The following is a 14,549-nucleotide window of genomic DNA, read 5'->3' as shown; positions in this document are numbered from 1 at the left end:
GGCATTATTAGCTATTTATTCAGTATTAAGTCACTGGTTGTGAATGTTCTTTGGGGAAAAAAAAACTTCTTTTCCATTCATGCTTCTTTGTAGAGGGACTGACTTATAAAACCACCACTGGCCTGTCTCCCCATCCTTTACTTTCAGGGAAGAATTTTCTAGCTAAGTGTGAAAAAATTAACTGGCCATTTCTGTCTTGAGCCCTTCCTCTCTAGAATCCACTGGTTTGTAGACAGGGAATTTTCTAACTGGTCCCTTTCACCAAAGGAAGAGCTTAACAAGGCAGGTCTTGCACCTGTTAGGAGGCCTAGTGTTTGTGGGGAGTCTGTTTCCTATACTGCGAGGGGACACATTAGCTAGGTCATATGGCCACGTAAGCCTTGTTGTCCAAATAGCCTTATCAGTATTAAAGTGGAATTTTCATTTCCATCTGCCAGATTCTTCTGCCTATATATTCTTCTGCCTTGTGAATACATGAATGAAAAAAGGTACATCATGTAGCACCCTCAAATCCCAACGGTACTCCTATTTCTATCAATAATCCTAAAGGAAAAGGGAATTAATTTTTCTGCAGTCTGGCTTACCCATGGTTCCAACCACCTGTGGGCTGAGTTTGAGTCAAACCACTTCTTAGCTGTGTGACCTTGGCCGGTCAAGTTAATCTAGTGTCTAATGTCCAGAGTCTATATCTATAAAATGGCGCTGTAATGGTACTTACCTCCTACAGAGTGAAGATTAAATATAATGATGCCCTTAGCATAACACCTGCAGAGAGAATGACTGCACATTTCAGTCATTGAGGGCTAACACAGCCCGTCACTACACCACCTCTAAGGACTGCCTGCATCCCCAATGCTTCTACGTCTCATTATTGCAACCAGCAATGCAGGGGAATTTCTTTGAGAGGTGAGAAAAGAAGGAAGCATAAAAGATTCTTTCATAGAAATCAAAGGAACACGCTGATAATATGTCTTGGCATTTGTATAATATTAAGTCAGAGAAACCTACTCATGGTTTCCAAAATGTGTCACAACAAAATCCACAAATTTGTCAGAGATGTTGACAGTCAGGGTTATGGCTGGTGCAATCTCGCCCTCTGGTGACGGAAGAAGGTGATGCTCCGATTTCACAATTGGGTATCTTGATAACACCATAATCCTGTATTGGAAGGAAAAAAGAGGGCCATCAACATCAGTCCCATCCTATCAGGTAGGCAGATGAAGAAAATGCATTAGAAAGAGATGTGTCACGCTACAGGCATCCCACCAAGGGGAAGTCGGAGCAATAATGTGACAGAATTCCATGGCAGTTTGCTGGTTAGTTCACCACATCTCACTATTTAGCCTGTCTTGCTGTATCCCTAAAAGCACAGTATAAGGTCTGTTTTAATCAGCACTACAGAGACACGAAAATGGAGGCTTTGATAATATATAAAATCCATCTTACCTGCATTGTTATCCTAACCACACATTTGCATAAAAATTCTAATATTAATCAATACATTCAGAATATATCTTACCAGCAAGGATACAAAGTAACAATTTTTAAAAACTAGACATTAAAAATGACTCCAGGGCTGGGGATATGGCTCAGTTGGTAGAGTGCTTGCCTCACATGTACGAGGCCCTGGGTTCAAATCACCAGTAACACACACACACACACACACACACACACACAAATTCTATAGCTAGGTGTGGTGGCACATGCCTGTATCCCAGAGGCTCAGGAGGCTGAGACAGAAGGAAGAAGAATTCAAAGCCAGCCTCAGCAAAAGCGAGGCACTAGGCAACTCAGTGAGGCCCCGTCTCTAAATAAAATACAAAGTAGAGCTGAGGATGTGGCTCAGTGGGCCAGTGCCCCTGAGATCAATCCCTGGTCCCCCCCACCAACCGCAAAAAAGATTCTATAAACATATATAAGGGGAGGGGATCTACCTCACTCAAAGTCAAAGAGCTACATATGAAAAGGAGGTGTAGAGCTCATGCCTCAACCAACTTCTTTTCTCTAGGTGCTTGTGCTACCTCTGTGACTCCCTTGTCAGGTCCCTCAGATCCATCTCTACAGTGGTGAACTCTAAGGTCCATCTCCAGCCAGGCCTGTCCTACTTGACCCTCCAAGGTATACACTGTATGTCACCTGACTGTCCTGGCGCATCTCCAGCTCGGCACATATGCACTCTTTCCCGGTGTTCCCCTGCCCTTAAAGGGCTTCATCTCCCATCGGGTAATCAGGTCAAAGCCTAGACATCACCCTGAGTCTTCCTGATTCTTCTCTTCCCCGACCTTGACCTCTCAGACAACGGCAGGTACTGTCAGCTCTATTCCAAAGCAGTTCCTGCCTCGGCCCCCTTCTCTCCATTGCCACCGTCACCTCCTGTCTGTGCTGCTGCTCCAACCTCATCTCCTGCCTCCCAGCTCCCACTCTCGCTCCTCCAAGAATGGCCAGAATGAACTATAAAAATGTATGTCAGACTAGATGACTGCTCTCCAGTGGCACCCTGTCCCAAGTGGATAAAAGGGGCTCTCTCTGGTCAACTGCCCTCCCTTGGCTTCATTTCTTAACAACTTCTCCTGGATCTCCTCCAATGCAGGCTCCCCAAGCTCCATCCTGCCTCCAGACTTTACCCTGCGGCTTCCTCAGCTCTTCCTGTGTCCTCATCATGGTATCTTCAGAGAGACCTTCCTGACCATATCACCTAGAGAACCACCATTCCCCATGGTCACCACCCTTTGGTCACTGTGACTCATAGCTTGCTTTCTTCATAGAACTTATGACAACCTCAAGTTATCTTATTTATTTCTTTGTATATATGTTTACAGCCATCCCTCAGTATCTGTGGAGAACTGGTTCCAGGATACCCCATGAGTACCAAAATCCATGGATGCTCAAGTCTCTCATAGAAAATGACCTAGTATTTGCATAGAAGCTACACACATCCTCCTGAACTCATCTCTAGGTTATTTTTAATATCTAACACAAAGCATATGCTTCACTTCATTCACATGGACTCAGTGCAGTGCTCGGTAGAAGGCAAATTCCAGTTTTGGCTTTTGGAACATTTTAGCACTTTTTTAAAAAAAATATTTTCAACCTGAGGTCAGTTTCCACAAAAGAAAAAAAAACCTGAAGATACAAAGTTCCAACTGTATTTTTATTTTTCCAAACTAGAACACATACTTCCTGAGACAAGCATCCATGTCAGACAGGCCTGGTATTAAACCTTAGCTCCTACCCCAAATGGTTTATAATGGTAAAGAACTGGAAGTACCCAGCAATGGGGAAACAACTTTAAAAATTAAGAAATAGGCATATCTTCAGCAACTCCCCACATCCCAAGTAGCATCACTGGGGCATGTTCACAGGACAAAGACATGATAATCCCAACTTTCCACTCCAAGCCTATGCTGGCTGGTCTTTCAGGACTGCGTTCTGTATTAATTCCCAAGGTATACTCACCCCCAGGTGTGATCCCTGGTGCTTGGACCAAAGTCTGTATAGAAACCCAGCTTGTCCCCTAGCCACATGGTTAAGTCATTGTTACCTATATAGGGTTTAGAAGCATCACTCTCCAAAATGGTTATGAAATCTGCACCTGTTTAGAAAAAAACAAAAGCACAGAGACGGGGGAAAAATAACTCATGACAATGAAAAAAGCAATTAGCAAAACTCTGTCCATGTCCTTAACCCTTTTGCCTTTACTCATAAAACTCAAAACAAAGTAATTCTTTGTGAGTCACCAAAGGGATGTGGTTCCAACCCAAGCTATGAAGGAAGTCTCCCATACTCAGAATGTAATTAAAATACGGAACACCTTGAGGAAATACTGGGAAGGGGTAAAAACATAACTTTTCTAAGTTCCAAATATTCTGAACATCTTTCCTCAAATTTCAAATAACCTTCATGTTTTTCTCAAATACCCAACTTAAGTTGTGAGACAATGAAAGGAGGCACAATAGCATTTTATTCCAGGGCAAACAGCTCCATAGTATTGACAGAGAGGTAAATTTATTGGCCTTTTTAAAACTTGGTCCAGATGTGTCTCAGGGACCTGTAATCAAGACTAAATAAGGACTCAGGATCAGACACAGTGAAATTTCTCAGGAAGATGCTTATCATTAAGAATAGCCAGTCTAGCCCTTCATTTACCTTACGACATGCTCCATGTGACTGATCTAACGACAAAATTCCCACCTATTTTAAAGGATGCTTCATACTAACATGAGCATCCTAAGGCACAGAAACAAATACAATTGGCCCTGGGGCTCTTGAAAGCAATTTTCTTCACAAACAAGCCTTATTTTTGACCCATTCTGCTTTTTAATTCAACAGTTTTATGGTCCCCAATAATGGGTCCCCAAGTGACAAGTTAGCTACCAGCAGGGGTATCTTTAACAACAAGGACATGGCAAGAATTCCCTGCAGATACCCACCTAATATGAGATGTTCAGAATCAACTGAATTAATTGCTATGAAAGACAGATGTGGTCACAGAAGCCTAGTCCTACAGCTGCCATCATAGCAAAAAGCCTTTTTAAGAGATTAGGGTAGAACGGGACAAACCCTCCTTCTACAATAGTAGTTTTTCACAACCTGGAACCAATCTGAGTAAGACTTACCTGTCTGGTTGAGCAATTGAGCTGATCTTTCTAGATTAGACCATCCTTCATTGTCATATCCAAACCTGAGAGGCCAGATGGCAGCAGAGAACTCTGTGGCTGGCACCTGAGGAATTGTTTTCACGGCAATTTAGCATGACAGAACAATGAAATCAGTTTTCTCTGCCTCTCTACAAAAACTCCTATTTCAGCAAAGGAATTTCCTCAGACTTTTGCTCACATTTAATTTATAAAAAAGGAGATATTTGCTCTATGGTATTCTCATAATCTTCTGTGAACTTCTAGCTTAAGCTTGAAGTTAGGAGGAATGTCTGGGAAATATTTATAATAAACACTCCTTAAAATTCCAAAAACATTAGAAACCATCTGGCTGTCCATCAATAGGAAATGGCATTTTAAAAATGATATTACATACTTAAAATGGGACACTACGTAGTCTTAATAAATGAATTTATTAAGGCTACATATTTCCATGTGGATGACGGTCATAAAAATAATTTTAAGTAAAAAAAGTAAGCTGCAAAATAAATGTTGGATGCCAGGTAGATAAAGTTAAAAACATGGAAAGTAACAATATTGCCTAGGAATCTATCGTATGTAGTAAAATAAAAAGAATAGCATGGAAGTGGTGCACTCCTGTAATCCCAGTGACCCAGGCCATTGAGGCAGGATGATCACAAGTCAAGGTCAGGCTGGACAATTTAATGAGAACTTGTCTCAAAATAAAATTAAATAAATAAATTAAAAGGGCAGAGAAGGTAGCTTAGTGGCAAAGTACCCCTGGGTTCAATCCTCAGTTCTAGAGAAAAAAATTCAGATAGATTTAGGAAAGGAGAAATTGTTAAGTAAATTCTCAGATTACTTCAAATAATAATAAAAAAAGCATGGAAATTATTTTAAAAAAAACAAAACACCACACTCCTAGTAGGGGAAAAGAATCACACACAGGGGTACCAAGAGGCCTTTGTCATCTTTATAAAGTGAATAGCCTATTCTAATCAAGTTGGAAATAGTATTACCATTCTCAACACTGGAAAGGCCAAGCTCTGGGACAGAATTCCTATTAGTGGCTCTTCTTTGAGATCCATGAGCTACTCAGAGAATGCACTGTCCAATCCTAGCCATCTATCTCAATTACCCCCTGATCTATATCTGGGCTCCTGTGAAAGAGAATGGTTTGTTTAGAACAAACTCATGAGCACAACTACCAAAACTCAACCAACCAAACAAACAAACAAAAAAACCACTTCAAACAGAGTCATCCAAGTTCAAGTTGGGAGAAGGAAATAGCAATGTCTTTGCATAGGAAAAAACACTGTTTCACTGAGCAAGTCAGAGTGCATGTTCTACCAGAGGAGAACTGAGTGTTTCATCTTTGCAGAAGGGTTACTAAGTTTAGTGGATGTCATAAAAAGAGAATGGAACAGAGAACTTCCACTCCAATGGAACATAGAATCAACAGTGATTTCCAGAGGCACAATTATATTCATGAAGCTATTCTTTTCTACCCAGCATACATCTGTACTTAATTCTGGACTTCATCACCCCAAAACCTGTTGTCCCTTCATTCTTTCCATCTCAGCAAGTGCTATTTGTCCCATCCAGATACTCAAGCCAAAAATATAGATGCCATCCCCGGTTCCTTTCTGTTCCTCATCCAGCAACATCCAATTCATTGGCCAATCCTATAAGCTCTACTTTCAAAACATATTCTAAGTCCTTCCTCTTCTCTCCAATTCCATGACCCCACACTTGTCAAAATCACCAGCATCTGTCACCTAGACCACTGAAAAAGCCTCTGGATTTGTCTTCCTGTCTCCACTCTCAGCCTCCTATCATCCATTCTTCCCAGAGTAACCAGCTGACATACATCATTTTCTTCACTCCTACTGGAGACATTCCACTGTGGCTTCTCTTCTAAGTAAAATGAACTCAGAACTTTTCACTGGTGAATCTGAGGCCTTATGTGATTTGCCCTCCCCAGCCTCTCCAACTTCATTTTCTATCACTCCACCAAAGCCTTGCCCTGACGCTCCCCAGAGACACCAGGATGGTTCTCCCTCAGTCCTTTATTCATGTTTTCTATGTCTAAATATCAACTCTCTGAAAAACTTTCCTTTACTCAACTTTCAAGTTTCATTTTAATGTCACCTCCTCAGAACAGCCTTCTCTAACCATCCAAACTGTAACCCGGAACTCCATAATCCTATATTCTTCAGAGCAGCCTAATCTAAAATGATTGCTTTTCTTTATTTTTTCCTCTGAATACTATCTTCTATATTCAGTGCAAACTCTGGGAAGGCAGGGATCTCGTCCAGTCTCTTTACCTCTGAATCCCTGGCCAGGGACATCAAAAGACATTCACTAAACATTTGCAAATGAATAAATGAATGAACAGGTATTAAATTAAACAGGTATTAAATTCAATTCAAACAACTCTTTTCAAAAAGAATTCATGCACTAAGTAATAAAAAAATTTTTTAAAAAGAATTTCTGGTTGACATCTGATAGACATACGGTGCCATAATAAAAACTAACAACTACAGAGCCAAAAGAAAGAGATCAAGTAATGATGACCTACTATTATTTACTTGGTAAGAAAGAGTGACTGAGCAAGGCTCTGGGTTAGATCCCCAGCACTACCAAGGGTGTGGGGAAGAAGAGGAGGATGAGAAGGAGAAGAAGAAGAAAAATAAATAATTACTGAGTTCTGAATACACTCCAAGCACTCAGGTGGTGCTGACAGTACAGAAATGAACAAAGAAACATGGTCTCCACCCTCAGTATAGCTTTGTATTTAATATAGAAATTTCCCTGGTTGAACAGATTGCTGAAATGCAAAGTTAATTATACAATTCTATATTAGCCAAAACTGTAACTCTGACTGCATTATGAAATACAATGAACTTTTATGGAGCAGGTAGCAAGCACAACATTGCAATGGATTACTCTTGATTCTACTCACTTTTATAGAAGAAAAGGAGACATCAAAACATTTAGAACTACACACATAGAGAGAGAAGAAAACTCCCATCCCCCATCAATACACAAGCTACTACTCATCATCTGCAAAATCGAGAACTGTCTGTAAGATTTTTTTTAAATCAAAGAATCTCACAATGCTCTCTTCAGAACTATCTACTAGTTATAAAATAATTTCTTATTTCATAGTAGGTAAATAATTAATGGTAAAAATAACACCACACCAAAAAATCATGAATATATCCCTCTGATATATTAGTTTATCCTACCTCAATAACACAGCTTCATAAAATAAGCCTATAAAACCATCAGTCTGTGATCCAGGGGTTAAGGAAATGGGATCCAGGATTCTAAAGCTAGCAGATCCAAGTATAGCATCCAACCAAAATAGTCTAAAAATATATGTATATACACATATCATGTAAAATTCTATTTTAAAATGTTTAATTACTTACCCCTTTGCCCAATTTCCTCTCATAGGCTTTATGTCGTAGTCCTAATCCCAACAACCCCAAGCCAACAAGCAGCCACAAAACTAAACAGAAAGAAATAATTATCCAAAAGAAACTAAATTTGACTTCTTAAAAGTATTTTTTTCCCAAAATTCCTGACTCTATTGGCCAAGGAGTTTGTATGAATGTCTCCTTTTTGGTTTCATTTTTATGTGTGACATGCATACATAACCCACACTTTACATTCAGGTTTCAAAGAATATTCCCTAAACATGTTAGAAGGACCAAGAGCCTAAAGTAACCGTAAATCATAAAATCTACACAAAAACAAGTCTACACAAGCAGGAACCAGCAGGAAAAAAACAGTGCAGAATCAACCCCACAAAGACTTCTGATACTGGAACATTCAGAATCAGAATATGGAACAAGTATGCTCAACATGATTAGAAAATAAAAGAGGGCATTCCAAAGTATGACTAAAGAACATGAGACTAAAATAAGCAAGGAGAAAAAATTACAAAAAGAAAATCAAATAGACTTCTAGAAATAAAAATACATCATTATAATAACTAAAATCAGAAATTATGGACAAGATAAAGAGCATTTTAGACAAAGTTGAATAGAGAATTAGTGTAAACAGCAGCACAAAAACAGAGGTAGAAAAAAGCAAAGTGGTTACAAGACCTGGAGAACAGAAGAAGGTCAAACACGTAACCAACTGGAGTTGAAAAGGAATGAGGAGAAAGAATGGGGAAGAGTCAATATTTGCAGAAATAATGCTGAAACTTTTCCAGAATTGATAAGAGACATGACTCTTTAGATTCATAAAGCCCAAAGACTTCCAAGCTAGATGGGGAAAAAATCCACATCCAGATATATTATAGTGAAATTGTGGAATACCAACACAGAGAAAAAGATTAAGGGCTGCCAGACACCAAAGACTGATTATTTCCAAAGGCGCAATAGTTACAGCAACAGATTGCCTATCAATAGCAAAAGTCAAACCACAAAGCAGTAATATTTTCAATGTGGTGAGATAAAAATAATGAACCACTTAAAAATAGAAATTGAAGATATAAATTCTAAACTAGAAAGAGGTGTGGTGGTGCTCGCCTGTAATCCCAGCAGCTCAGGAGGCTGATGCAGGAGGATCTCAAGCTCAAGGCCAGCCTTGGCAACTTCATAAGGTCCTAAGCAACTTAGAAAGACCGTTTCTCAAAATAAAAAATTAAAAGGGCTGGGGGGGGGGGTTCAGTGGTTAAGTGCCCCTGTGTTTAATCTTTGAAGAAGAAGGAGGAGGTGAGGGGAGGAGAAGGAGAGGAGAAGGAGAAGGAGAAGGAGGAAGAAGAAAGGGAGGAATGGAGGGGGGAAAAAGAAAGTGGGGGAGGAGGGAGGGTGGAAGTGAAAGGAGAGGTGTGAACAAAAAACAAAAACCTAATTGATACAAAAGACATCAAGAAGGAAAAAAAGTACCTGTGAAAGTGGAAAGTGAAACGACAAAGATGATAGAAAGAAATTATAACACTAGAAAAATAGATTAAATTCAAATCAAAAGACAAAGTTTGGCTTTCTGGAAAAGGAAAAAAAATAAAGGGAAACAATTAAAAGTTCAGAGGTTGCCAGGAGTATTTTGTTTTTTTGGTGGGGTGGGGGCAGAGGGGTTAACAGGTAGAGCACAGGGGGTACTTGGGGCAGCAGAACTCTTGTGAATGATGTTCTAATAGCAAATGCATGTTATACGTTTTCAAGGCCTACAAAATGCACAGCACCAGGAGTAAACCCTAATGTAACCTATAGACTTCGAGTGATTGGGGATTTGTTGACATAGCATTAAATATGACAAATCTATCACTCTGGTTAGTAATTTTGGTAGTGGGAATGGTTTACATGTGCAGAGGCAGAAGGTATATGAGAATTCTCTGAACCTTCCATTCAATTTGGCTATAAACATGCAACTGCTCTAAAAAAAACAAAGTCTATTTTGTAAAAACTCTGAAGTAAATTTTTTCAAATGCCTGAATTTAATGAGTGACTAAAATAAAATAATTATAGTGTTAGAGTCTGTAAACAAGTCAGGATGGCACCTGACATTTTGCCAGAGAAATGTTAGAGTTCATAAACAAGTCTGGATGGTGCCTGGCAAAATGCCAGAGGGAGTGGTTTGAGAAGTAACAAAAGCAAGCCATTAAGTGTGGAGATTCCTGATTGGTTGACTGATGTATCTAGTTTATGCTAATTAGATAAGCTGTGTGGAATGTATAAATACTGCTCCTGTCCTGCAATAAACGGCTTCCAGTCCTGCTGTATCAATCTACACAAGTTGTTCGTCACCCCCCGGTTATTTTGCTGCAGCCAGCCGGGCTGCGGCATTATAGTTCTTAACCAAAAAAATTACAAACAAAAACTGCCAGGTTCTGGTTTTAAGGGACACACCAAAACTTAACAGTATACACACACAAAAACTCATCTCCCCTAAATTTAAATATGATATTTTCAAATGATGATGAAATATACATGATGGTTTTTAAACAGTCTCACTGCTTTGTGAAATATATTTTAGAGATGTTTTGAAAATCTATGTAGCTTTTTGTTTTCTCTTTATATTGTAGTGTTTTTGTCTCTTTTAGTAAATTATCAAGTCCCTGAGGGTAGAGATCATTATTCCTACATGACATTCAATAAATATTTTTATTTAATCCAATCCATTTTAAATGAGGCAGATATTAGACAGTGAATTTCATATTTGAGTGTCTAGTTCATCAACATTCCAAATATTAACATATTTAATCTCTCCAAAAGGAGAACAAAAAAATGGAGAAAATAGACTCAACTATTACAACACAGCATTTTGAACATTGTACCTGTTAAACCATATTATATATGTTAGAGGTAAAATAAAGCTAGTAAATAGTATTTATAGTTGAAATGAGATATCAGGAACTTGCTTTAAATACTTTAAATTACTGAAAGAAAGTGGGAAATAGCTGTTAACATCATTAGTAAAATATTGCCAGTTGTTGAAGATAGGTGAAGGGTACATGAAGCTTCATTACATGCTCTAATTTCATGACTAAAAATTTGTATAATAAACATTTTTTAAAAGAATGTGAAATGATACTTACAAAGCATCATGTATTTTTCACTCTTTCTGAAAAGCATTTTAGGACTGTTTTTTGTTTGAAGAAGAAAGTCAAGGTTTTTCTTAGGACCAAATAACATATTTAGCCCAATAATGAACACCACAGTCCCTGTATAAAAGAGAAAGAATATATCAGAGGTTAATGTGAAAAATCCTTCCAATGGTAAATTCCAGGAAACAAAATTTCTTTTAAAAGAACATATTGTGGAAATTCAGTTATCGCATAAATTTATCTTAGTACCTAAGGGATTATTCTAGCAGTGTTCTCATGAATAGGGACAACCTTAATAAATCAGGTAGAGTTCTAGGAATCAAGCTCTATATGAGAGGACCCAGCCTCTTCCTGATGAGGGATGGCCTTGAATTTCCCATTTCCTAGTTGCTGGGTTGCTGATGATGCTTATTACTGACTATTGACTGGGCAGGAACAGAGACATCCAAGGGAAAGGACCTTCTGAGCAGCTATAGGGGCTCAACTGACTATTTGCATACACCAAGCTGAGAAGCACAGTGGAGCATATGCAAGTTCTTAATACAGCAGTGCTGCAGTGATAATTCTACCCTGGGATGTGGACGACTCCGGGCACAGGGTCCTGCCCAGGATGCATGCCAGAATTCACAGTAGGCCAATGACAGGCCAAAAAAGTTGAGCTACGTTGAGATGTACTACAAGTAGCTTACATAAAAGTGTGCGTGATTCTAAAATCATATATAGTATGAATGCACATAGAGATATGGCACAAAATGTAAATGTCAAGTAAGAAAATGTCAAGTAAGAGTTAAGCTTAGATGGAAGGCTCGCAAAAAAAAAAAAAAAAAAAAAAAGTTATGTTCAATGTTTGAGGAAACAGCAAGCAAAACCCAGAAAATAAATGTATACTAATTTTGGATATGATACAAATTCATTTCAGTTGTATTAAAAGTGAACTCTGAACATTATCTTTGTTCCTTGTTTTTTATGATCTCACCAATATAATGTAACTCTTATCAAAAAGACCTTAGTTGTATGAAGCTGTAATAAGAAGTGTTCTGTAATTCCATACGGGAAGAAGAAACCCAAAAGCTAATCAGTCACAATGTTCTAAAGAGACAAATTTAGGCACAGAATGGCTCTTACTTTCTCATTCTTTCCACCTGGCAGACCCCTAAGCAAGTTGGCGTAAGAGAAAAGCAGGGCATTGGGCAGGAAAACAGAGCAGGACAGAGTACACCCACCTGGAAGAAACCAGAGAAATACAAAGTTCACAAAGCCAAGGTTACCACAGGGTAAATGCAGCAATGTATATCTCTAACAGGAGGGGAGCTGGGGCATTAACCAGAAATATCAAATTCTCAAAGGCTGTTTCTAAAATACAGCATGTTGCTTAATAACAAATCTTCCACAGTAGCCTGTCCTGACAGACGTCTAGTTTGTCGGGTAGGAGAGCTTCTGTGAAGAGGTACAGAGGAACTGGATGTAAATCCAGGGCACAAAGGAGGACAGCGACAGAACATGGCAGAAGCTACCCCTCCCGTGCAACACTCGTCCCACAGAATATTCACAACTATTTGTCTCATTCATCTGCAGTGTCTCCCCACTGGACTAAAGTCCCAGGTAGGCAGGGACACAGGTGTTTTCATTTCCAGCACCTGGCATTGTATCAGGAATATGGCTGGTGCATGAATTAACTCATTTTTGTTGTTGTTGTTTAATGAACAAGGGAACAAGTGGAAAAATGAATGTGCAAATAAATAAGGACTGGATCCCCATCCCCTCATTTTCTAATATTTTATTGTGGGAAAACTTGATATGTTTTACTTTAACTTTCAAATGATGAGCAACATTTAATTTGTGTATACCTGGTATACATCAGTAATTTTATTATTGCCAGAGACAACTTTTAAGATATTAAACTGAACAGCCGGGTGCAGTGGCACACGCCAATCCCAGCGGGCTGGGGAGGCTGCGGCAGGAGGATCTAGAGTTCAAAGCCAGCCTTAGCAATGGCTAAGCAACTGCTAAGCATCTGCTAAGCAACTCAGGGAGACCCTGTCTCTAAATAAAATACAAAATAGGGCTGGGGATGTGGCTCAGTGGTTGAGTGCCCCTGAGTTCAATTCCCAGTACCAAAAATAAATAAATAAACAAAAAATAATATATATATATATATATATATATTACACTGAACTAAGCTTGTGAGATTTTAATTTTGGCATGTGAGTTCATAACCACAAAAATGGGAAATGCATTTAATCCAGGATCTTGGAATTTACTATTTATACTAAGATCTAATAAGATATACTAAGTGTATATATATATATATACACTTACATATGTTTGTATTTATTAGTAGTAAAAATCTGGTAAATAACATTCAGGATAACTAAAAAAAAATCATAATCCCTAGGTATATCTATGAGCCTTCTATTGAAGCAACTTGAGCATCATAATCACACCTTTTCCTAATACTTTATTATGTATTAAATGTGTTTCCCAACCAATTCATTTAAGTGGCCTTCAGAATAATAAATGTTACTGAAATGTACTAATGACTTAAGAAATTTGCTTTTAATTTAAGATTTAGACATATTTCTAGGTTTTGTTTTTGCCAAGAGAATCGATTTTACTAAGACAGGAAGATCATCCTATTTGTTTTCACCAGTCCTGTTAAGTGCTAAATCCTGGCAAGTCCTCAGGGTATCTTCCAGCAGATCCTGTAATCCAAAACCTTTTAAATGCACTCACCCAAAAGCACGTCAGATCTTTCTCTAGTGTAAACACCTCCTGGGACAAACTTAAAGGCTGTGCACCATGCACAGAAAAATATGTCTAGAACATAAACCACCATGGCAACAGTCATGGTTTCTCCAGGGCTTGTCCCCGAGCTAACCAGGTGTTTAAGCACTTGAGGCCACATGGATCCAGTGAAGATGGCCAGCACACAGCCGGAAACAGCAGCTGCCCATGTGGGCAGGTAAAGGAGACCCACAGCTGAAGCTGTTCCTGTGTGAGAGAGAAAAGAGGAAAGTGTGAGTCAGATGGGAAGGCAAAGAAGTGCTAGGATAACCCGTTTATAGCCTTTTAGAGGCAGAAGAGACTTTAAGGGTGTCCTGCTTCAATCTCCAGACAGATGAGAAACAAGATCCAGCAAGGTTAATGCCATTTGTTCAAGGTCACACATCAGTTACCCATATGACTGGAGGTGGAATGGGTCTAGTAAGTTTCAGTCCAGTGCTATTTCTTCCAGAAAAGCAGGGGAGAAGAGGAGGAATAAATAATTGGTGTTATGATCCTACCATCAATAAAAACTAAAATTATCCACAATACCAAAAATATGTTCATTAAATTTAACCAACCAGATATAAGAAAGTCAAAAACAT

The 14,549-nt window shown here is 38.8% G+C and overlaps 1 protein-coding gene across 3 annotated transcripts in view; it reads right to left on the bottom strand.

Moving 5' to 3' along the window:
* Cwh43 (cell wall biogenesis 43 C-terminal homolog) overlaps positions 1-14,549 on the bottom strand; it is a 60,331-nt gene that overhangs the window by 30,969 nt on the left and 14,813 nt on the right. For all 3 annotated transcript variants that reach the window (XR_009228281.1, XM_058584148.1, XM_046459688.2), the window contains exons 7-12: positions 13,915-14,172; positions 11,173-11,298; positions 8,054-8,133; positions 4,617-4,722; positions 3,457-3,592; positions 1,009-1,158 (exon numbers count right to left, since the gene is read on the bottom strand). Coding sequence is in view for 2 of the 3 variants with exons in the window: in XM_058584148.1 (XP_058440131.1) it covers positions 1,009-1,158; positions 3,457-3,592; positions 4,617-4,722; positions 8,054-8,133; positions 11,173-11,298; positions 13,915-14,172 (856 nt within the window). In the remaining variant the exon portion in view is untranslated. The remainder of the gene's footprint in view (positions 1-1,008; positions 1,159-3,456; positions 3,593-4,616; positions 4,723-8,053; positions 8,134-11,172; positions 11,299-13,914; positions 14,173-14,549) is intronic.

Source organism: Marmota monax, unplaced genomic scaffold, assembly GCF_021218885.2.
Source record: "Marmota monax isolate L192 unplaced genomic scaffold, Marmota_monax_Labrador192_F-V1.1 WCK01_AAM20220418_F8-fsc00025, whole genome shotgun sequence".
Lineage (NCBI taxonomy): Eukaryota > Metazoa > Chordata > Mammalia > Rodentia > Sciuridae > Marmota > Marmota monax.
The sequence above is the reverse complement of the archived record's forward strand: the minus strand, read 5'-3'. Positions and strand labels throughout refer to the sequence as shown.